The 24904-nt window shown below is 44.6% G+C and overlaps 2 protein-coding genes across 3 annotated transcripts; one reads left to right on the top strand and one right to left on the bottom strand.

Moving 5' to 3' along the window:
• Nucleotides 1–4664: 4664 nt before the first annotated feature.
• GADD45GIP1 (GADD45G interacting protein 1) lies at nucleotides 4665–9965 on the bottom strand. The gene is made up of 2 exons (XM_075859031.1): nucleotides 9550–9965; nucleotides 4665–5267 (listed from the first exon to the last, which is right to left on the bottom strand). The coding sequence occupies exons 1-2, from the start codon at nucleotides 9894–9896 to the stop codon at nucleotides 4934–4936; spliced, it is 681 nt and encodes a 226-aa protein (XP_075715146.1). The 5' UTR covers nucleotides 9897–9965; the 3' UTR covers nucleotides 4665–4933.
• Nucleotides 9555–23731, top strand: LOC142750177 (DAN domain family member 5-like). Of its 2 annotated transcripts, none has more exons than XM_075859033.1 (3): nucleotides 9555–10204; nucleotides 20539–21142; nucleotides 21749–23731. In XM_075859033.1, exons 2-3 carry the CDS (start codon nucleotides 20759–20761, stop codon nucleotides 22028–22030), a joined length of 666 nt encoding a protein of 221 aa, XP_075715148.1. In that variant the 5' UTR covers nucleotides 9555–10204; nucleotides 20539–20758; the 3' UTR covers nucleotides 22031–23731. The 2 variants fall into 2 exon arrangements, with proteins under 2 accessions (XP_075715148.1, XP_075715149.1); XM_075859034.1 differs by lacking the exon at nucleotides 9555–10204 and adding an exon at nucleotides 12353–12431.
• The last annotated feature ends 1173 nt before the right edge of the window (nucleotides 23732–24904 follow it).

The raw sequence follows: 24904 nt of genomic DNA on the forward strand, positions 1-24904 counted from the left end.
ACGAGATTACGCTTCCTCTGCTGTAACTACCACAGAAACAGTAACGAAGTGCAGAGATTGTGAATAGACATCCCGTGGGATGTCTATTCACGGTCTAAACACTTCAGTATCGTTTATGTGTTAGTATAAGACAGCACATAAGGATCTAACAGGATCCCTATGTGCTGAGGAAATGAATGGAGAGGAGTGCATGACGCTGATTGGTCAGCGTCATACGCTCCGCTGTACAACGCCCACTTGGTCTAAATTAAAAACACGCCCACTTGGGCATTAAGCAACTCATTAGCAGACATCTAAAATCGCTAATAAAGTGGTGAAAATAGATTGTTTTATTAAATAAAAAGCATCACTGTCACCTACATTATAGCGCCGATCTCCTTATGTAGGAGACAGGACACTTATAATGTGGTGACAGCCTCTTTAACCGCTTCCCGACCGCCCACTGTATATTCACGTCGGCGCTTGCTGGGCTCTGTGCAGCGCTGACGTGAATTCACGGTGGGTGTTAAAAGCACGATCCGGGTGTCTCAGAGTAGCGCTGACACCCGGATCGCGCTGTTATCACCTGCCTCTGGTCCCGGAGATATGATCGGGACCTGATTAGTTCAGGTCCCGGTCATGTGATCGCAGGGAAAGTGTGTTGTAGCAACGAACTGGAAAGTTTGTTGCTACAACACACTTTCCTGGGGACCGATTGCAGGTGCTGCAGTCGGTTATAAGGCAGAACCGGAGGCTATACAACAGCCCCCGGGTCTGCCATGCACAGCAGCCTATGAGAACCAGCCGGAGGCCGGTCCTCATAAGCTTCCTGTCAGTGTGACTCTCAGCGTCACACTGACAGTTTATAATACGTTACACTACCTAGTAGGTAGTGTAATGTATTACAGCAGCGATCAGTGCTGCAGGTCTTCAAGTAAAAAGTAAAAAATAAAGTAATATGTTTTATAAAAGTGTAAAAACAAGTTATAAAAGTTACAAAAACAAAAAAAAAGCTTTTTTTCCTATAATAAGTCTTTTATTATAGGAAAAAAATGAAAATCTTAAAAAAAAAATTCCCACACGGTGAACACCGCAAAAAAAATAATTAAAAAACAATGTCAGAATCACTATTTTTTGGTCATCAACCCTCCCAAAATATAGAATAAAAAGTGATCAAAAAGTCGCTTGTACCCCAAAATAGTACCAATACAAACTACAACCCGTCCCGCAAAAAACAAGCCCTTACACCGCTCTTTTTGACTGAAAAATAAAAAAATCATGGCTCTCAGAATACGGTGACACAAAAAAGAAATAATTTTATCGAAAAGTGATTTTATTGCGCAATCGCCACAAAACATAAAAAAACTATATGCATCTGGTATCACCGTAATCGTATCGACCCGCAGAATAAAGTAAAATGTCATTTATAGCGCACTGTGAACACTGTAAAAAAAAAAAAATAAATACAAAAAACATTGTCAGAATTTATGTTTCTTTGTCACTTTGCTTGCCCAAAAAATCTAATAAAAAGTGATAAAAAAAAATCACCACTTTTACCTGGTTTCGTAGGTGTGCAATTCTTAGGGTATGTGCACACACACTAATTACGTCCGTAATTGACGGACGTATTTCGGCCGCAAGTCCCGGACCGAACACAGTGCAGGGAGCCGGGCTCCTAGCATCATAGTTATGTACGATGCTAGGAGTCCCTGCCTCTCCGTGGAACTGCTGTCCCGTACTGAAAACATGATTACAGTACGGGACAGTTGTCCTGCAGCGAGGCAGGTACTCCTAGCATCGTATATAACTATGATGGTAGGAGCCCGGCTCCCTGCACTGTGTTCGGTCCGGTACTTGCGGCCGAAATACGTCCGTCAATTACGGACGTAATTAGTGTGTGTGCACATACCCTTAAAATGAACATTTTACCACGGATTCTGTATCTCCTACAGGCCCTACCGATACATATCCCGCGCCCGTTCTTTCAATCCTTGCTGTCCCTTGTGAACAAATTCATATGGGCAGGGAAACCAGCGCGCATCGCCCGATCCTTGCTTTTTCGTGTAAAGAGGGAGGGGGGCATTGGTCTACCGGACTTTGTCTCCTATCATCACGCCTCCCACTTGGCACGAATTTTAGGCTGCTTCCGACACGGCGGGATAAAAGAATGGGTATCTATGGAACAGGCTTTTATGACTGTCCCTATACAGGCACTACCGTGGTTGGGTGGACATGTTCCCCTGGTCGCACGGACACACCCGACAATAGGTCCCACCCTTGCAGTCGCGGCATGGGTGTTTCCTCGGGCGGAGTTCTCGCCGTCCCCCTCCCCGTTATTCCAGATTTTGGGCAATCCTGCTTTTCCACCGGGACTGGATAGCGGCCCATTTCAATTATGGTTGAGGGCGGGTAAGGGACAGGCAGTACATTTTCTGCAGGATGGGAGGTGGATGTCGAGCGCTCAACTACGGTCTTTGTCGGATCCGGTCCCTTTCTCGGCATGGCAGGTTACCCAGTTGCGACATTTCCTGGCGTCATTAGAGCATCCTGGGGCGCAACCGCAAGACTGCTCCCCGTTTGAACTCCTATGTGCAGGTACGGGCACGATCCATCACTCGTTGTCCAGACTCTATATTCTCTTGATCTCACCCTCCAATTTGCCTCCACCCCCTTACCTGCTTAGCTGGGAGAGGGACTTGGGCGAGACATTCACCCCTGAACAAAAGGACCGCCTGTTCACCAAGACGCATAAGTCCTCTATGGCCAGTAGATTTCAGGAGGCAGGGTTCAAGATTCTGTCCCGTTGGTATAGGGTGCCTTCCAGATTGCATTCAATGATCCCGGCGGCCTCGCCATTATGCTGGAGATGTGGGGACCATGTGGGTACAATCATGCATATTTTTTGGGACTGCCCACTCCTGACTGGGTTCTGGTCCGAGGTGTGGCGCATTTCCTAAAAATTTACGGATTTCCCCCTCCCGCGATCCCCGGGCCTTTTCCTGCTCCATTTGTGTGAGGTCCCCCTGTCTACGTATAGACGCTCGGTAGTTCGCCACCTGGTGAATGCGGCTAGGGCGTGTGTTCCTGCACTGTGGAGACAGTCCTGTCCCCCGTCAGTGGGCATGTGGTTCGGCAAGATTCAGGAGATCATGAGAATGGAGGCCCTCACGGCATCAATGAAGGGGACCCATGCCTCCTTCCTCAAAACACGGCGTGAATGGATCCGATTTCAAACAACTGCGGAATATAAGACCATCATGGCCTTGTGAATTCACACCTAGATCCGGTGTGTCAGGTCAGCTTCCCCCCCCCCCTCCTCCCCGTTTTTCCTCTCCCTCTTACTGTCTCTGCTTTTCTTTCCTCCTCTTACTGTTCTCATGCTCGCTTCTGGAATACCATGCACGGCTGCGGGTTCAGGGTGCATATCGGAGATTCTTTAAAAATTGGCTTCCAGCGACATGGTACTTTCAGGTGACTCCATACACTTATGTGATGCTGATAGCTGACCTGTGGCCTGTTGACTGTTTTGCACTGCCATTTCCTAACTGTGTTGTGTATACTTTGAATACTTTGTGATACAAAATAACAAAATGAAAATAAAAGAATTTATAAAAAAAAATAAAAAATCACATGTACCCTAAAATAGTACCAATGAAAAGTACAGATTGTCCCGCAACAAATAAGCCCTCACACGGCTCCGTTGGAGAAAAAATAAAAAAGTTCTGGCTCTCAGAATATGGCGATGCAAAATGTGCAGAGCGTTCCAATAGCGGATAAGATTGGGCGCCATTTATCAGTGCGACACCGGCCACATATCTGCGAATTATTATTTAGTTACCCCATTATTATACCCTCTTATTATGCCCTGATGTACTCTGCCCAATTTACACCCACATTATAAATTGAAATACCACCAAAACCCCAAACAGAACAGTGAGGCTTCATGCACACGAACGTATTTTTTCCCACCCGTAAATACTGGCGTAAATACGGCTCCGGTGTCACACGTATTCGACCCGTTTTGCACCAGTATTTACGGACCCGTGCCCGTAAATACGATTCCGGTGTCACCAGTATTCCACCCGTATTTACGGGCACGTTTTCAATGCAAAATTGCACTGCACTAATCGGCAGCCCCTTCTCTCTATCAGTGCAGGATAGAGAGAAGGGGCAGCCCTTTCCGAGGTAAAAGTTTAAGAAATTCATACTTACCCGGCCGTTGCCTTGGTGACGCGTCCCTCTCTTGACATCCAGCCCGACATCCCTGGATGACGCGGCAGTCCATGTGACCGCTGCAGCCTGTGATCCTTAGGCTATGTTCACACAGGCAAACCTGACCTATATTTACTGCAGGATACAGTGCAGAAATCTGAGGCTTCTCAGATTTCTGCGTTGGATTTCCAATGGATCTACACACGGAAAAATGTATATGTCTGCAGAGATGCAGACTCCCCATTGAAGTCAATGGCAGGCGTAATTTGGTGTGAAACGCGTGAGAGAGGCCTTCTACCGTGGTATGATAAACCTGCACCTCGTACAAGAATTGTTAATCAGCTGCTAGCACCCCTCCCCCATACTAGCAGAAAGTGATGGCGAAGGCCGGGTTCACACACCACATAAATATTACGCTATTAACCAGCCTAGAAATTTGTGCCGAACCTAAAGTTAAAAGTACCACGAAAAACTTGAGGTTCTCATTTTATTAGAAATCATATTATGGTCGTCCAACGCTATAAACTGTTCTGAATGATGGATATACCACCCTGATATAGGGAACCCCACCTTCGTGTTAGCGCTGTGTTTTCAGTCATGTGTCTATACGATCAGTTGGTACACCGGGGGGGCCACAGAATGACATCACTGAAACGCGTCTTCTATTAAGCAGGAACAGCAACGCGTTCAATACAAGTTGCATGACGGTGTCTAATCGTTGTTAAAGCAGAGCAATCCGGCATCACACCGGGGTATCAGGGGTGGGAGGTGCGGGCTTCGCGGCTGCAGGGATTGCACTCAAGACCGCCGCCACTGCTGCCCGCTCTTCCTCCCTTTGCTTCTTCTTCAAGGCTTTCATTTTCTTCTTCTCCTCCTTGTCCAGCTCCTTCATCAACTCCTGGAACTTGGGGCTACGGGAATCTACATGGACGCCAAATTTCTCCCGGGCGAAAGCCAAGAGACGTTCTTTTCTGGCTTTCTCATCTCGTTCTTTCTGTTTCGCCTCCTTCTTCGATCTGCGCCACTCCTCCACCATCTTGGGCATTTTAGCCAAGTTGGCTGCTATCAGCCGCTTCCTTAAAGAAACAGAATAAAATGTTTAATGAAGGTGCGGTAAAGTACTCTGGGACGTGTCGGGAAAGAACATTGGTGGGACTGGGACCCCCTAGTCAAGGCGCTGTCTGAGCTGGTCTCTGACATTGTATTACACCTAGTGCAGGGCACGATACAGGGATTTTCTTTAGTGTCCTTGTATCCGTGTGTCATGCTCCGCCCCCTATGCCTGGCACTAGGTATAACCCAGTATCCGTTTACCCAGGATGGATGAGCCCATATGTCAACGTTTCTCAAACTGTGGGTCGCGACCCCCTGGGGGGGGGGGGTCGTGTGAAGACCTCCGGGGGTTGCGAGCCACTCACTGATGTTCCAGTCCCAAATGTATCTGCGTCCTCAGGATGCAGATACAATTGAATTCAATGCTAGAGCAAGGCGCTGACGGCTCTTTGCTCCATCAATCAGCCATGGGCGGCTCAGGGCAGTCAGGCACGATGTAGTGACATCATCGCACCTGCGTCACTCCTAGCTACGCCTCTGATGGAAAAGTCGGGTCACATGACCAACCATCAACGGCCATAGTCGGGCCTCAGTGACGCCCTTCAGCAGGTTTCTTGAGCCTCCCCCTCCACGGCACACACGATTTTCATTGTTTTCTATGTTGCAGGGACTTATTTTTCTAATGGAGCCAAGTACCGGAATCTAACTACGAAATAATGTTGAGATACGTCGGAAGAAATGGGGCTAAGTACGGTAGGGGGGCAGGCTCCCAAACAAAAATCTGGGCCAAAAGTGGGTCCCGGTCTCAAAAAGTTGGGGAACATTGATGTGGATTGGGGGTGGAGGGGGCACTCTGGTGACCGCTGCCAGTGTTTGACTTTCTAGAGCTTCTCCATAGAAGACTGAAGTGAAGCCAAGGAACAGATGTGGAGCCTGGCAGGACACTCATCACCTGCAATCCGCGCAGGAAATTGGGACCTCTGTGCTTAGGCACATCAGCTGTTGTCAATCCGCGCAGGGGACCCAAAAGTGCAGGAAGATTCCGGCATCAATGGACCCGATAGGTGGTGGGTTGTGTAGATAGATGAATAAAACTCTCTTTTAACTATACAGACGACACTTCGTAGCAGAGCTCCGGCCTCAAAGGGGTATTCCCATCTTAGGGTATGTGCACACGATGAGAGGCTTTTACGTCTGAAAAGACAGACTGTTTTCAGGAGAAAACAGCTGCCTCCTTTCAGCCGTAATTGCTCCTCCTCGCATTTTGCGAGGCTTCTCTGACAGCCGTAAACTTTGAGCTGCTCTTCATTGAGTTCAATGAAGAACGGCTCAAATTACGTCTGAAAGAAGTGTCCTGCATATAATGTATATAAGGGTCCCGCATATAATGTATATAAGTGTCCCGCATATAATGTATATAAGTGTCCCGCATATAATGTATATAAGTGTCCTGCATATAATGTATATAAGTGTCCTGCATATAATGTATATAAGTGTCCCGCATATAATGTTTATAAGTGTCCCGCATATAATGTTTATAAGTGTCCCGCATATAATGTATATAAGTGTCCCGCATATAATGTATATAAGTGTCCCGCATATAATGTATATAAGTGTCCTGCATATAATGTATATAAGTGTCCCGCATATAATGTATATAAGTGTCCCGCATATAATGTATATAAGTGTCCCGCATATAATGTATATAAGTGTCCCGCATATAATGTATATAAGTGTCCCGCATATAATGTATATAAGTGTCCCGCATATAATGTATATAAGTGTCCCGCATATAATGTATAGAAGTGTCCCGCATATAATGTATAGAAGTGTCCCGCATATAATGTATAGAAGTGTCCCGCATATAATGTATAGAAGTGTCCCGCATATAATGTATAGAAGTGTCCCGCATATAATGTATATAAGTGTCCCGCATATAATGTATATAAGTGTCCCGCATATAATGTATATAAGTGTCCCGCATATAATGTATATAAGTGTCCCGCATATAATGTATAGAAGTGTCCCGCATATAATGTATATAAGTGTCCCGCATATAATGTATATAAGTGTCCTGCATATAATGTATATAAGTGCCCCGCATATAATGTATATAAGTGTCCCGCATATAATGTATATAAGTGTCCCGCATATAATGTATAGAAGTGTCCCGCATATAATGTATAGAAGTGTCCCGCATATAATGTATAGAAGTGTCCCGCATATAATGTATAGAAGTGTCCCGCATATAATGTATATAAGTGTCCCGCATATAATGTATATAAGTGTCCCGCATATAATGTATATAAGTGTCCCGCATATAATGTATAGAAGTGTCCCGCATATAATGTATAGAAGTGTCCCGCATATAATGTATAGAAGTGTCCCGCATATAATGTATAGAAGTGTCCCGCATATAATGTATATAAGGGTCCCGCATATAATGTATATAAGTGTCCCGCATATAATGTATATAAGTGTCCCGCATATAATGTATATAAGTGTCCCGCATATAATGTATATAAGTGTCCTGCATATAATGTTTATAAGTGTCCCGCATATAATGTATATAAGTGTCCCGCATATAATGTATATAAGTGTCCCGCATATAATGTATAGAAGTGTCCCGCATATAATGTATAGAAGTGTCCCGCATATAATGTATAGAAGTGTCCCGCATATAATGTATAGAAGTGTCCCGCATATAATGTATAGAAGTGTCCCGCATATAATGTATATAAGTGTCCCGCATATAATGTATATAAGTGTCCTGCATATAATGTATATAAGTGTCCTGCATATAATGTATATAAGTGTCCTGCATATAATGTATATAAGTGTCCCGCATATAATGTATATAAGTGTCCCGCATATAATGTATAGAAGTGCCCTGCATATAATGTATAGAAGTGTCCCGCATATAATGTATAGAAGTGTCCCGCATATAATATATATAAGTGTCCTGCATATAATGTATATAAGTGTCCCGCATATAATGTATATAAGTGTCCCGCATATAATGTATAGAAGTGTCCCGCATATAATGTATATAAGTGCCCTGCATATAATGTATATAAGTGCCCTGCATATAATGTATATAAGTGTCCCGCATATAATGTATAGAAGTGTCCCGCATATAATGTATAGAAGTGTCCTGCATATAATGTATAGAAGTGTCCCGCATATAATGTATATAAGTGTCCCGCATATAATGTATAGAAGTGTCCCGCATATAATGTATATAAATGTCCTGCATATAATGTATATAAGTGTCCCGCATATAATGTATAGAAGTGTCCTGCATATAATGTATATAGGTGTCCCGCATATAATGTATATAAGTGTCCCGCATATAATGTATATAAGTGTCCCGCATATAATGTATATAAGTGTCCCGCATATAATGTATAGAAGTGTCCTGCATATAATGTATATAAGTGTCCCGCATATAATGTATATAAGTGTCCCGCATATAATGTATATAAGTGTCCCGCATATAATGTATAGAAGTGTCCCGCATATAATGTATATAAATGTCCTGCACTTCTTTTGACGAGGCTGTATTTTTATGCGTCGTCGTTTGACAGCTGTCAAACGACGACGCGTAAATGACAGGTCGTCGGCAAACCCATTCAAATGAATGGGCAGATGTTTGCCGACGTATTGTAGCCTTATTTTCACCCTTATTGTGTATGAGGCTGCACATAGTGATATATCTATATCGCTAGTGCAGTGTAAATGAATGGAGAGAAGTGCATGATGCCGATTGGTCAGGGTCATGCACTCCTCTGTACAACGCCCACTTGGTCGAAAGTAAAAGTGCGCCCCCTTGGGCATTAAGAAAGCTCATTAGCATAAACTAAAATCGCTCCTAACGTTGTGAAAAAAAGATAGTTTTTTTAAATAAAAAGCATTACTGTCACCTACATTACAGCACCGATCTCCTTATGTAGGAGACAGGGCACTTATAATGTGGTGACAGAGCCTTTTAAACCAGTCAAGTCTTATAATGGATTACCACTTCCAAGTCTGGTTAAACATATCCTGAATTTGGATTATTGGGTGCCGGATTAGTGGAATTTGTAAGGTACCTGAGGGAAAAGTATGTTTACACCTAGTCCATATGTGCAACATAGTTTGGCGCCATCTAGTGTTCACTACTGTATGTACAATAGGGCCCAGCTGTGCCTTCAGAACCCTACCCTCCTCTTCTGGGAATAGCAGTTGGTCAAGCTTCCCACCAAACTCAGGCAGGGCATGCTGGGACTTATAGTTCTGCGGTTGCTATGGTGACTGAGCGCTGACCTTTCCGTCTGTTTCCGCAGTTCCTCCTTCTCCGTGGCCTCCAGCCGGTCCAACATCTCTCTCAGGCTCGGGCACCATTCCTTCTCTTCTTCCTCTATGTCCTGGAGCTGCTGTGGGCTCGGCCACAGATTCTCGGGGTTAACCCCAGAGGCGCTGCCAAAGCGGCCATACAACTTGGCCTCATACGGCGGCCCTTTATGCCAGCACTTGGTCGCTGGGTCATTAGGGTCAGGTTTATAGATGTTGTCCAGCCCCCAAATCCTCGGCCTGGCATGGTAACCCGCAGCCGGCCAGGGTAAGGTCAATGCCCGCAGCCGTGCCCAGCACCTCTGCATGGGCAGCGCCATCTTTACACACCCTTTCCTGACAGGACCGGCGCCTGGGAGGGTGGCGGAAGTACATTAACCACTCTATGTCTATGTGGGTCCTTCCTGAGCTGCCTTCCCTTTGCCTGCATAAAATGCTTTTGACAGACAGAGGGCGCCCGCCGCGATGCCTGACTGATTGTTTCTAATTGGATCTTGTAGCGCTAATTATCTATAATAAAGCAGACATGATGGGGGGAGGGGTCGGTCACAGGTGTGATAAGGAGGCTATGTGTGTGTACCGGGCCATGCTTCATGTATGTCAGTCTTGATTGGAAACTTCTAAAGAGGTGACTTAATTTCTATTTGTTATAAATGTTACAGGTTATGGGGTGTCCTATGCACTGCTGGCTTATTTACAACTTATGAAATAGTTTATAAAGTATAAATTGCTCTTAAAAGCACAAAGTGTGACCGTAGTAGTCGATGGAATATGTTGTATATGTCGCCCACCATAGTAGAGAGCGTTCAAATGTCTCATGCGGTGTGCGCCATTTTAATAAATTTGGTGCAGTTGCTTGCAAAATGATGCATTATGACTAATACCTCACAGGAGTTCAGGAAGTTGAGGAGCTCTATGGTGGGGGTCCTCATACCAGCAAACAGCACCCCATGTCTCAGCTTCCTGGACACCATGTCGTTTTTTTTTTGTGAGATTTTAGTGGGGTTTGGCTTTAGTGTTCTATGTTTACCTAGAGGAAGGCCGCATGGCTCCTTAGTATGAACTGCCCGGACTCCATGTGCTGCTGGACACTGTGGGGTGATGTATCAAAGGAAAAGTGGAGCAGTTACCCATGGCAACCAATCAGATTCCACTTCTCAGTTTACAGATGCCCTTTGGAAAATGAAAGCAGCGACCTGATTGGTTGCCATGGGTAACTGCTCTACGTTTTGAGACCTCTTCCCCCTGTGGTAAGCAATGCTCCATTATGCCTCCATACATACGTCATGCCACGCGTCTCCACGTGAAGACGTACGATACAGGCCTAATGGAGCCCTCCAACACCTCAGCCATGTGCATGACCCGTATTGTCAGATGTATCTACAGTATGGTCTCGGCCATGGCAGAACTGGGGGCCTTCATTAGGCTTAACCCCTTCCTGCTGCTACCACTTTTGACCTCCCTGACAGTCTCATTTTTCAAATCTGACATGTCACTTTATGTGGTAATAACTTTGGAATTCTTTTACCTATCCAGGCGCTTCTGAGATTGTTTTCTCGTGAAACATTGTACTTTAAGTTAGTGGTAAAATTCGGTCGATCCATTCTGTATTTAATTGTGAAAAACACCAAAATTTAGCAACAAAAATTAGCATTTTTGCTTGTAAGTCCATTAGTAATACTACACAATGTCTACTTTGTTTGCGTCGATTTCTGAACATCCTTTTATTTTTCTAGGACGTTACGAGGCTTAGAACTTTAGTAGCAATTTCTCAGATTTTCAATAAAATGTCAAAAGGCCATTTTTACAGGGGCCAGTTCAGTGGCTTTGAGGGGTCCATACAATACAAACCCCCAGAAGTCGCCCCATTTTAAAAACTGCACCCCTCAAAGTATTCAAAATAGGGTTGCACAATGCATCGCAACTTCGATACTGTTTCGATACCGTGCACCCTCCAACTGTTCAATGCCGTTAATTCGTGTATTTCGATACGAAGCCGTGCGGCCACAGAGCTTAGTATAGTAACACATGAATGTAGTCAGAGCGGGGCTGCGGTTGTGTAATACAGACATTGCCCCGTTCCTGACAACACGTGTGCGCTCGCGGTCAGCATGAGGTGATGCGACCAGTGCTGCACTAATGATTGCCGGCCCTGATGACGGAGAACATGGCGGGCGTGCTACAAAACACCCGCGTGTTCTGTATTCAGTGTCTCTGCCGCCGCTCAATAGTGCAGCGCCGGCCGCGTCACCTCATGCTAACCGCGAGCGCACACGTGTTGTCAGGAGCGGGGCAATGTCTGTATTACAAAGCCGCAGCCCCGCTCTAAAGGCGGAGATCAGAGAAACCTCTCATCTCTGCCGCTATTCCCTTGAATGCTGCGATAAAAGCTGACCCTGGCATTCAAGGGATAAATGAGAAGGGGGGGATGCCCTTTGGATCACGTCACAGAGAATCCCCGTGAGCGATCGAGGGACATACCATATATGGGCAGACAGCCCAGGGTCCATTGAAGGACCCCAGGGCTGGTTTTCCATATTTCCTGTTAGGCCATACTTCGGTATGTCCTAACAACTGCCTGTGTACACCTGGGCTGGCAGTGGCGTAACTATAGGGGTCTTAACGGTTGCAATTCTGACCAGGCCCCTAAGCCTGGGGGGTCAGCAGGGCCCCCGTTGCCACACAGCACTGACTGCGCTGGTCTCGTTTCCAACTGAATCTGCATCCGCAGGACACACTCAGTTGGTTTCAATGCTGGCAGGCGCGATGTAGTGACGTCATTACGCCTGTCTGCGCTGAGTCACTCACAGTGCAGAGGAGGATGAAGGATCCACCTGTCGTGGGAACTGGGATAGGTAAGTAGTTATGTTATTATTTTTCTATTATGTACATGCCTATGGGGGGCATTATACTGGGTATGGGAGGGGGGAGCTCATATGGTAGCTGCTGAGGGGACATTATACTGGGTATTCGACAGCTTCGGGGGGCATTATACTGTATGGGCAGCTACGGGGGGCATTATACTGTACGGGGCAGCTATGGGGGGCATTATAGTGTATGGGGGGCAGCTATGGGGGACATTATACTGTGTGTGGGGCATTATATTGTGTGGGGGGCAGCAATTGGGGCATTATACTTTGTGGAGGGCAGCTATGGGGGGGCATTATTTAGTTGTTGATTATGTACGGCCCGCGAATGATGTTATAAATATCCAAATGGCCCTTTGCAGAGAAACGTTCCCCACCCCTGGACTAGTCTATGGAGGGATCCGTGACACGCAGTCAAATATGACCTGTCCTATTTTTGTACTGACCCTTTACATGCTCCGTTGGAACAACCATCGTGTGAATGGTCCCATTGCAATACATGAGTCTGTGGGACGGCCATTGTATTAACGGCTGCCCTGCGGGCTACATATACGCTGGTCTGAATGAGCCCTAACTGCATTACTGTTCTCTGTTCTCCCACAATGCACTTCTCTCTGGTGACCAGCGACCAACAGAAATCTAAATTTAAGCTTTAGATGTGAATGAAGAAGACATCATGTGACACAAAATATACGTACCAGGGAAGTAAAGCAGTCACAAAGCTACTTCTTGTGAGGCTTAAAGGCGATGTACACCTTTTGAAATTGTGGATAGTTATTTAAAAAATAGAACTAAAAAAATCTGTGTATTTGGTGCAACTTTCTAAATACTTTTTAAGATACAGCTGCTTCGTATCCTGTATACAGAGCAGCTGTATCGTGCACTGAATCAGTCAGGTCAGCGGCACTGACGGGTTCAGTGTCAGCGGGTCTGTGATCAATCACATCTAAGCTCATAACCCGCTGTCACTGAACCAGTCAGTCCCGACAGATACAGGTTTAAGCGCTAGATACAGCTTCTCTGTATACAGAATACAAAGCAGCTATATCTCAAATTATTTTTAATAAAGTGTTTAGAAAGTTGCACCAAACACACTGATATACATTTTTATTTTTTTTAAAACTAACCACGATTTCAAAGGTGTACGTGGCTTTTAACACGGCTCATACATGCTCTGCGTGAACTTGATAAATAAGTGCCTGCCTGCAGCCACCACCATGGGGCGCTAACTTCATTTATACAGCTAGTATTGAACTCCATGGGAGCTGCATAGATATGCAGTAAGCTCCCCCTAGTGGCAGTTGCAGGTAACCTCTATGATGGCATGGAAAAGCAGATATTGTGCCACGAGCCGCATAGCAGTTGTGCCCTACCTGGAAATTATGTAAAGTGATTTCTGTGCCTCCTGACTGCCAACTGCTTCTATTCCAGATCAGGTAATATGTTCATATGCATTTTTGGTCTGATTCCAAACAATCGGGTGTCAGATAAATCTCCATGTAGAGATGTCGCTGGATCAGTATTGAGCAGCGACGGTTGAGGGGACAGCTGAGTCTTCATAGTGAGCCCGGGGATAACACAAAGGTGGACGGCCACTTTACACCTGTCCCTGTGTACCCAGCCTCACACAAGTAGGTGACAGTTTCATCCTGTATCTCGGTGCCCAGTATCGGACCTCAACCACGACTCCTCCATTCCTAAAAGGTCTTATAATTCTTTATTCCCAGAGCGTTTACCCTATAGATTGCGGCTTTACGCTCGTGTCATGGGACCGCTTCAACTACGTGACTTTTCTTCTTCCACTTGACTTTCCCATTGATATATTTATTGTGTATGGTCGTTGCATAAAAATCAAATGTACGCGCTTATGGACAACTTAAAGGGGGGGAGGGGTGCTGTGGCGTTTCAGGGCACCTTTAAAGTGAATGAGCGTCTAAGTAAGGCCTCGTTCACATCTGCGTTGGAGGCTTCGTTAGGGGCCTCTGTCTCCGATCCGGCCGAGGTTACCGGAGACCATAGCGTTGTGCATTGGAACCGTTGCTTCCGTTATTCCCTGAGCAGAACAAGGAAACGCCGCCGCAGGTGTGAACATGGGCTGAGACATGGTGGCGATGAGGCCTAGACATAGCCCTTTTGCTGCCGGAACAAGTTTAACTTTTATGACATACAGCCTGGATTTGAAGTAAAAAAAAAAAAAATCATAATCTACTCCCATACCCAAATATTAGACACCCGGCACACTGTGAGAATGCCGCCCAGCACTTTATACTCATAGGCACCTTAGTGCAATTTTGCATAAATTCCTAATGTTTTGTGGTAGCGCTTGATACACACACACCATAGAAAAATCGAAGTACAAGATGTGCCGAGTTCACGCGTGTCCCTTATGTCGGCATCCATATATCTTCACATAATCGCCAGAACTGAAGAGACCAAGAATCTTCCACCCGGTGTCGGTAAGTGACCGGGGGGGGGGGGGGGGTAGTTGTGCTCCTCCTCTTACCCTTGTAGGGGAGCATACATTTTTCACTAAAAATTGCAAGTTGTGTTGCGGTTTGTATGGTGATTCCGCAGCAGAATCGCAGTAAAAAAACAAAATCCACAGGTCCACAAAGCTTGCTATAAGTCCCAAGAAGTGTCCTGCACATTTTTGCGGCCGTTTTTCTTTTTACGCGGCCGTTTAAAAAAAACAAAAAAAAACAACAAAACGGCCCATCGGAACAGAATGCAGTTTTTCCCATTACAATCAATGCGCAGATGTTTGGAGGCTTCTGCTTCCGATTTTTCAGGCGTTTGCGGCCCAAATACGGCCGAAAATAGGCCGTGTGAACATACCCTAAAACCTCTGCAGAAAATCCACCGCAATGTGCGCAACAAAAACACAGTATTTGCTGCTGAATTTTATGATTAATAGAACGTTTTTTTTTTTTTTTTCGATTCCGCTGCCAGTTTTCCATGGCAGAAAATCTGCACTGGGTCCTGCCTATGGGTACATCCCCTTCCAGGCTGTGATCAATCTTCCTGCTCTCACTTGCAGCTCCCCCCTCCTCCCTCCCTTACACAGACACAGAACCAAGAAGTGAGTTTTCATCCTGCTCCCTGACTTCAAATGAGTGTAGCACCCCGAATGTTGCACCTACAGCATTGACCCTGGCCCACAATCTTCGCTTTCAAATGTACCAGATACCAGATCTAAGCTCTAGCCAGGGATGCCAGCCAGATTTTTTTAACATTTAATTTACATCCGGACAATCTATCCAAAAATCAGACCGCCAACATTTTTTACGGACAAATTTGAAAATCATAATGAATTCTAATTATTAGGGTATGTTCACACGCTTGACAAAATACGGCTGAAAATTCTGAGCTGTTTTCAAGCGAAAACGGCCTCTGATTTTCATCCATTTTTTTGCGGTTCTTTTTACAGCCGTTTTTTTAGCTGTTTTTCTGATGAGTCAATGAGAAACTGCTCCAAAAACAGCTCAAGAAGTGACATGCACTTCTTTTTATTGGGCGTCTTTTTACTCGCCGTTATTTAAACATGGGGCGTAACAGAACGCCCCGTTGGAACAGAACTCTGTATTTCCCATTGAAATCAATTGGCAGATGTTTGTAGGCGTTCTGCTTCCGATTTTTCATGACGTTTACAGCCCGAAAAACGGCTGAAGATAGCCTGTGTGAACATACCCTTGTAATGCCCTTCAGGCCAGGTTCCCACGTGTCCGATATGCTGCGTAAAACTACGTAACAATATCCGACCTAGAACTCGCAGCGAATTGCGCCTGAAAAACCCCACCAAATTGTGGTGCAGGTTTTCAGGTGGAGACCTACGCTATTGTCATGGCAACACGTTCCTCTGTTGTCTGTAAACCGGCCTCCTGGGATGAGGCTGCAGCAGTCACATGGGATGACACTTCAAATCCAGTGGTTTTATTTAGTTGAAGTGTAAATAAAAGTGCGCCTATATGGTATCTCCGCGTGAGCACCGTAAAAAAACGCAAAAAAAATGGCGAAATTGCTATTTTTTTCCATTGCCCCCCCAAAAAGTCATAATAAAACTTAATCAATAAGTCACATGTACCCCAAAACAGTACCAATCAAAATTACGTCTCGTCCCGCGAAAAGAAGCCCTCGTATCACTACATTGATGGAAAAATAAAAAAATAACGGCTCTTGGAAAGCGACGATGCAAAAACAAATAATTTTGGTGCAAAAGTCGTAAAACCTAAAAAACCCCTACATATGTGGTATCGCCGTAATCGTACCGACCCAGAGAATGAAAGGTAAATTGTTATTTATGCCGCACGGCGTCAATGTGAACGGCGTTTTCTATTTCTCCCCACCCCCCCCCCCCCCAAAAAAAAAAAGTTTATCAAAAAATATGTACCACAAAATGGGGCCATTAAAAAGTACAACTAATCCCACAAAAAACAAGTCCTCCTACAGCGATGTTGATGGAAAAATAAAAGTTATAGCTCTTTGAATGGGACTACAGAAAAACGAAAGTAATAGCTTCGTCATTAGGGCCTAAAATAGGCTGGTCACTAAGGGGTTAAAGATGAAAATACGACCTGTCCAAATACGACCTGTCCCAGTGACTGCTCTGTCCGGCCATCTCCGCAGCTTTATTTATAACATGGCGGACAGTCCATAGGTGCCATGTGCTAACGTGCATATCTGGAACAATGTCCGCTCTTATGATGTAAATGGGCCCCGCAATCGGCACAGCGGCTATATGAGCGGAGACGTTGCAGTAAATCGTCAGGTGTGAATTAATCCGAATAAATAATTTTAAAACGGAATGAATTCCTCGTCTATTCCATTGATGTTCAAATGTGCGGAGAGCGAGCCGTTCTCTCTCCAGTAACAGAAGATACAATGGCGAATGATCGGTTCTGGCTACAGATTCGCCACTTCCCTAACGAAAGGTATCCTGTTTATGAGATTAGTGTGAGCGCTGCTCTGGAGAACTCTATTGTCCTCATCTGACGGTGACTGGAGGCTGTGCGCTAATTTTACAAACAGCAGGAGACTCTTTCACGGAGACCATGTTTTATAGTACATAGCGCTGTTATATTCTTTTAATCCGACCATTAAAGGGCCCTGTTAGGTGTTGGATAATTTGAGATTATTGGACAGTCCTAGAAAAGTATATAACATTCCCATTAATAATATAAAAACTTCCTACAGGCATAGTTGCATGATAAAGTTTTCGCAGCCTGCAGCCACCACTAGGGGGAGCTAACTCTATGCTGATTTATACAGTTGCCTTTGAATACATTTATAATTTGAATCCCTATGCAGTGAGCTCCCCCTAGTGGTTGCTTCAGAAATAAATAATTTTAGCATTCAACCCTATAGCTGAGTTGTTGCCTTGGCGACAGCTAGACGGTTGATGCCGGATACTTGGGTAATATCCTATCAGGCGGGGTGACGATGGACAGTACAGTGGAAGTGACTAATATATTTTATTGTAATCCGCCGACTACAATCCATTGAATTCGATCTTCTCATTTTTATATAAGAGGTGCAGATCTGTGAACATTAGGGTTTGTTACATTTGTATCCAGTCTAGACAATCCTCTGTGACCTAAACAGCCTGGACTCCAGGTTCATACACTGTGACAAACTATCGGAACAAGAGAGGCTTGTGCTGCTGATGTAGTCATTCTAGACCAACTTCAGTGAGATAAATGCTAATGTAACAACCACTCAGCTGTGGGACCGCTTTTAGGCCTCTAAATGTAAACCACCTTTATTCCATCCGGAGTATAAAAACCAATCTCAATCATGTCCTGCTCAAACAGCTGAGGATTTGTTACAATGTGTCTGTCTAGAAAATGTTCTTTGAGCTCAACAGCACTAATACAAATCTGTCTCCGGTTCTGATAGCGATTGCCTTCATTGATATGTTGTAAAATCCCTATCCGCTGTATGAGTAGGATTTGGTAGGACAAGCTTACCAGCTTCTGAATGTAAACAGTGCTCTTTCACTGACAGCAAACAGAGTTCTTGGTGGTGAGGAACTGAAACAGAATGTAGATTTCAAAGTTCAATAGTTTTTATTTTTAATGCACAATGATTAAAGGGGTATTCCAGCGGATAAATGATCACCGGTCTTCGGTATATGATAACTAGGTGGGACAACCTCTAGGACCCCCCCCCCCACTGATTTCTAGATCCATGGTGATGAAGCGTTTCCATACCTCCAAGCCGTCCTGTCGAGGGATTGTCCTGCAAAACTGACCTGGAGACGCAGGGTTTATGCAAATGAACTTGAAAATGGGCCCTCTAAGGAGGTGCTTTAGACCAGGGGTGGAGCTTAACATGCCCCACCCATGAAGAACAATATATTAAGAGATGCATTTGTATGACGCAGCGGTCAAGCATGAACACTGCCACCCAATGCAACTCCGAGAGCGGCCTCAGATTGGCTGCTTGTGAGATTCTCATTATGTGTATCTGCGCTGTGTGCACATGGCTTAGGGTCTTGTTGCATTTTTTTTTTTTTTTTTTTTAATTCTGCGTCCTGACCTGGTAATATGTGGTTTGCACCAACCCATAGCCCAAGGTCTGAACTTGACAAGGGTACACAGGGCGAGGTTGGCACTGCTGAACCTGCAGATACACAGCCTCTGGTATTAGAAGTTTGTTTTTCTCGTTGTTTCAGAGCACAATATTTCTACTATTCTACCAGCGTCGTTCATACCGACTCCTTTATCAAGTGGAAAGGCGAAACTTGATTTCATGTGGTCGTAATGGCCGACTCCGGCAAATGATAGACGACCTGTGCCCTATGAAGCCTTTCCTCAGTAGAGCCCAGATAAAGGCCATACATAAGTATTGCATAAGTGATCCATAGATCGCATGGTAAAGTCCCCTAGGGGGGAGTAAAAAAAAGAAATGTAAAAATACTATTTTTAAAAATATAAAAAAATGTAAATGGTTAAAACCTTTTCCCACTTTTCACAATACTGTAAGCAATAAAGTCAACCTAATCGGCATCGCCGCACCTGTAATAGTCTGAACTATTAAAATACCACGTTATTTAACGTGTCGGGCGTACGCCATAGGAAAAAAATTCACAATGCAAGCACTTAGTTTTTTGGTCACATTTTAAATAAAGTCATATGTACTCCTCCGAAATGGTAAAATGAGTGCATCATAAAAACACTATATACATTTGGTATTGCTGTAATCCTGTCCATCTACAGAATAAAGCGTCCATTTAATTTTGACAGCACGGTGAACGCCATAAAAACGAAATCCAAAAAACAATGGGGAAATTGCTGTTTTTTTGTATTTTCCCCATTAAAACCAATATTTGTAATTTTTTTTTTTGCACTTTCCCGGTACGTTACAAGGTACATGAAATGGTGCTATTAAAAACGACAACTCGTCCCACAAAAAAACAAGTCCTCGTACAGTTATGTGGAACGAAAAATAAGTTGTGGCTCTTGGAACGCAACGATGGAAAAATAGTCTGTCTCCGAGGGGTTAATGTGCGTGTATAATATGTTTTGTATATTATACAGAAAATGTTAAAACAGATGCCAGTGGTTTTTATGGTGGCGTTTTTGGATCGTGGTCTGGTCGGTGGGTACCACAGATTACGATGCACTGGATTATGTAAAAAAAAAATGGGGAGATTTATCAAACCGTGGTAAGAAAGCGGAGGAGTTGCCTCTGGGGGGGGGAAGTTGGAATGTGTTTGCTATGAGCACCATTTTTGATAAATCTCTCCCAATGTCCCTTCAATTTTGGGGCAATGTATGTGAGCGATCACACCTGATCTTCTAGATCAAACCTTTTTTTTATTTTTCTTTTTTTGGACCATTAGTGTTGCGTGACGGATTTACTCTTTGGATAAATTGCTGTTTTCAGAAGTGATATATTTTTGTTTTCACGGGTGAGGTCCAGACCTGCTGTGTCGACCTCTTCTGTACGCTGAGCTGTCTGGTGGCAATATCTTGTGTACAGACGCCTTTCACCTGCCTTCTATGAAACTCAAACAGGTCTGATTGACCGAAACCAGACCCCAGATCTGTTCTTCACCAGAAACAAACCCATTTTTTTTTTGTTTTTGTTCCAACAGGTGTGACGAGTGTGGAACGTTTCAATCTCCATCCAAGTTTCCTAATCTTCAGCCCATAAGTCCTTCTCCCTCTTCCGGGTATATAAGGCATTACGGTGCCTAGAGTGTTTTGAGAAGGTAAATCTTATGACTCTGGGGTCTCCCGAGACCCTTCAAGCTTGACGAAAGGGGACCGATCCCCAGACTGTACAGCCTTAGCCCTGCCTTATTACTGAAGAGAATGCTCCTACTCTTCATTCTCCTGGCTGCCTCCTTGGTGAGTTCGGCTCCTTTCCTTGAAGAAGGATCTGCCTTCAAGGACCTGGACACCAATCATGGAGGACCTCAAGTGACTTCTTTTTTCGGGACTCAAAGAGTTCAACCTTTGTCCTTCCTCAACAACCCTTTTATCAGAAGGGGCAAAATTGATTCCTTCAAGGCTGTTTCCCAAGGAATGCCTAGAGTTCCTCCAAACAACCCCATGGAAGAAGGTGCCCTCCAAAGGAAACTGGTTTGGGAGAATACCATCCAGAGGGAGAAAACTAGGTCTCGCCCTGACCAGGTGCTGCCAATCGGACAAGATGCCTTGAAAAGATCGAGATGCAATGCTCTGCCGTTTATGCAGGTAAGCAAGTTTGCTTCATGGTCTTGCCGTTCTAGAATATTGACACCCCCTGATGCCGGCACCCTACAACAACTTTGTGTGTTTTGCATTGCCCTTGAAACCTTTTGGTTCCCATTACCACAAATCCCAATACCACCACAGCCGCCATCGTTCTCGTAAAAAGTTGTAATTAAGTTGTGTTGGAGCGGTCAGGGTCTTTGGGCCAGGTCCAGCGGAATTCTGTTCGGATATTCTGCAGCATTTACAGTAGCGGCGAAGTGGATGAGATTTAGTAAATCTTAGTACGTTTTTTTTTATTAGGTGCAGGTCGGATACACTGCGCAGTTTCTACGCAGCATATGCGACCCGTGGGAACCCGGCCTTAAAGTTTAGGGTAGTCTCAAAGTAAAATCTTTGGGGGAGGGGTAACCGGGCCCATAATACCACTATATATGGCCGAATGGAGAGCAGAAAATTTACTATGACTCAGGGGTAAATTATCTGGAATGTGCGTTTTTATAATTGCTTTTTCAGCTGTTTTGTTTTTTTTTTTTTTTATTTTTTTTTTTTAAATCAATAATATAGGGAACGGCACCTTAAAATATTTTTTTTACTTCTTTCTTCCAGAACGTCTTCAGGAAAAACTGTGCTCCACTGCGGGTTCCCAATAAATTTTGCTTTGGCCAGTGCCATTCATTTTATGTTCCGGGTTGGCCCTTTGGACTTCCTCAGCCCTGTACGTCATGCGCCCCCGCCCGGTCCAGGCGCATCCATGTCCCCCTACTCTGTCGCGGTGGATGGCTGTCGTGGGAAGAGGTGGTTCTCGTAGAAGAATGTGACTGTGAGACCCGATATGATCGGGAGTTCAGTCAGGTTGGCAGTGGCGAGGGTTTGCTGCCGGTGTCCTAGGGCTCCTAGAACGGCCTCTGACCTTCTATAGTCCTGTTACCAAAGGAAAAGTGGAACCACTCAATGACCCTCAACCATGTGTCTGACGCAGCCAGAGGATGGTTTTGAATTTATTTTGAGAGATTTTTTTTTTTAAATTTTATGTTTAATTTTTTTGACGCCGCTCCCTTTAGAGTGGGGTGCAAAACTAGTTTCAACATTGGAATTTTTTATATTCTGTATCTTTTTTTATTTTTATTATTTTTTTTAGAATATATATTTTATTTTACTCTTGTACATTCCTTGAATCACTTGTAATTGTAAAGCGTTCCGTTTTATGCTTAATCATTGTAAAAAATATCTGCAACTTTCCAATATACTTTGTTTCATCTGCTCACAGTTTTCAAGATCTATGCTTGCAGTCAGTGAATAATACCAGTCCCTCTCACAAGGCTGACCGGCTTTTTACAATGTAGAAGTGTAGATAGTACTGGAGTTGTAACAAAGCCTCAGCTATATGAGTTATCAGGAAGGGTTTTCAGGTTCTGAATGTAAACCAGGGTGCTTACATTCATTGACCGCAAGCACAGATCTTGGAAAGTGTGCGGAAGTGTAACACAATGCGTATTACAAAGATGCACATATTTCCATTGTACGATGATTACGTTTTTTTTTTCTTTACATAAAACTAGAAAACATGCTTTAAAAACTGGCACCGAGCCCACTTGTGCCACGTATGGGTAATGCACTTTGCACAGGGCATGTTTTTCATACAGATTATTTATTTTGTAGGCTTGTTGATTTTGCTTCACAAGGTTTCATTTATCTTGTAGATTTTCTGATGTCGACATTTTAATCTAGAGACTGGTCATATTTGATCTCTTCCATTCCCCCCCCCCCCCCTGTCATTTGTAATGCAAGTTTGGGGGATGGGGTGCCCACATATTGCGTTTTGTTTCTGGACTTCTTCTATGAACCACCTGGAGGACTTGTATGATGCCCATCAGAACAAGACTGAGGGTCTTGCTCGGTCAGTCACATAATGTACATATCTGGTCTGCATGGAAGGTCCCAGTAGAGGTGGCAAGCACACTACCAGCCTAGCCCCTGACTGCCAAAGGCATAGTACCAGCATAGCCCCTGACTGCCATCTGTGGCTATGCCATACCATTTGTATGCCGATTTTTAGAGGTGCTAATTCTTCATAGGATTTTCATGTTCCAGCCCCCATATCTGAATGTCCAGATCTGATTTTCACAGCTATGGGTATGTCTATACCTGGACTGTAGCGGTCACCACCCTGTGCCATGGTACCCGCTCACAGCCCATTCTGTTCTTGGACCACTGTTAACTAGGTTTAGTTTTGCTCACAGCTCTGAGTTGTAAACGGTCCTATAGAAACAATTAGGGTAACGTGTTGGCCGTGTTCTTTGGCTGGGGGAGGGATTTTGCTGCGCACACCCCATTTCCTGAGCATCACCTGGGCAGCCTGTTGTAAGGGAAGTGATCTGTACAGGGGATTTCCTCCTACGTTATTGCTTGAGCTGTTTTATTTTCATTGAACTGAACCTGTTTGTGTATTTGATCTTTGTAACTTTATTGATTGGGGGAAGGGTCAATATTGTCTTCCCTGCCGTTTGTAATCGGCAACTGAACGACCAAATGTGGGTGTTACGACCTGACACGGAAAAGCTGATCAGGAATAAACACATTTTATTTATATTTCCGGCTTGCGTTGTGTGTAAAATTCCTATAATCCAGAAATTCTGATAATCCGCTAAAACAAAACTATGAATTTATCTAATCTCACGTGACCGATGGAAGAATAACCATACTCTATTCCTCTAATGAAAATGATAGTTGCATTTGCATTATTTTATGTTTACAGGTCCATCATTTACTTCTCTGTATGATTATCCGGTTCTTGCTGGATTAATAGAAGGAAGTCTGTACAGATCTGGTATAACGGTGGCTGCCACTGGGGAAGGGCGGTTTACCTGCAGTTCCACTATGTGAAACTGGTTTTACGGTGTAATGTAATTTTAAAGGCGTATCTCCCAACTTTCAAGTAACACAAAGAGGGACAACCGATGCAGCGCGCCAAGTTTTTTTTTTTTTCCTTTTAAGCCACGCCTCTGATCTCGCCCATACACCCCCAGTTCAGCCCCCACACTATCATGATCCCATAGTGCCTCCCACACAGTATAATTCCAAATAGCTGCCCCATGCAGAATTATGCCCACGCAGATGCCCCATACACTATAATGCTGCCTTAGCTGCCCCTAGTGCCCATGTAGATAGCGCTACACCCCCCTGTAGCCATTGGGACTTCCTCTAGGGGCGGAATTCCCATCCAGAGCATCGGCTACGCTGTGGCCGGGGATTCTGCTCCAGGATTAGCCTCTGTCATCCCTCTCCATATATAGACAGTGACGTCAAGGGCTTCCCCGGGCTCTGCGCTTAAAAGTAGCGCTGTGCCCTGGGAGTCCTCTGTACTAATGCTGAAGCGGGAAGCTGACCGGTTTCCTGCTTCAGCATTTGGTTCAACTGTATCTGCGTCCCACAGTTGACTCCAGGAGTCTGGGAAATTCCACAGGCTGCCAGGACAGCGGGGCACCGCCTGAAATCCAGGACTGTTCCAGACTGTTGGGAGGTGTGAGTAAAGGTTAAATATACATGGCTGCTTTCTCGTAGGAACAGCACCACGCCTGTTCATGGTTGTCTGGTATTACAACTAAACTTTATTGAAAAGAATGGGATTGAGCTGCAATACCAGACATGACCTGTGGGCAGATGTGGTTTTCACATGTTTAATCTGCTTTTATACTACTCCTGGTAGGTCTTTAAAGAGGCTCTGTCACCAGATTTTGCAACCCCTATCTGCTATTGCAGCAG

Source organism: Rhinoderma darwinii, chromosome 3 (assembly GCF_050947455.1).
Source record: "Rhinoderma darwinii isolate aRhiDar2 chromosome 3, aRhiDar2.hap1, whole genome shotgun sequence".
Taxonomy (NCBI): Eukaryota; Metazoa; Chordata; class Amphibia; order Anura; family Rhinodermatidae; genus Rhinoderma; species Rhinoderma darwinii.

Bases quoted from the DNA above. Each gene is read 5' to 3' on its own strand.
- GADD45GIP1 (XM_075859031.1), bottom strand. From the start codon at position 9,896: ATGGCGCTGCCCATGCAGAGGTGCTGGGCACGGCTGCGGGCATTGACC. The intron at 5,268-9,549 runs GTCAGCGCTCAG...TGTTTCTTTAAG, and splicing joins CTGCGGAAACAGACGGAAAG to GAAGCGGCTGATAGCAGCCA.
- LOC142750177 (XM_075859033.1), top strand. From the start codon at position 20,759: ATGCTCCTACTCTTCATTCTCCTGGCTGCCTCCTTGGTGAGTTCGGCT. The intron at 21,143-21,748 runs GTAAGCAAGTTT...TCTTTCTTCCAG, and splicing joins ATGCTCTGCCGTTTATGCAG to AACGTCTTCAGGAAAAACTG.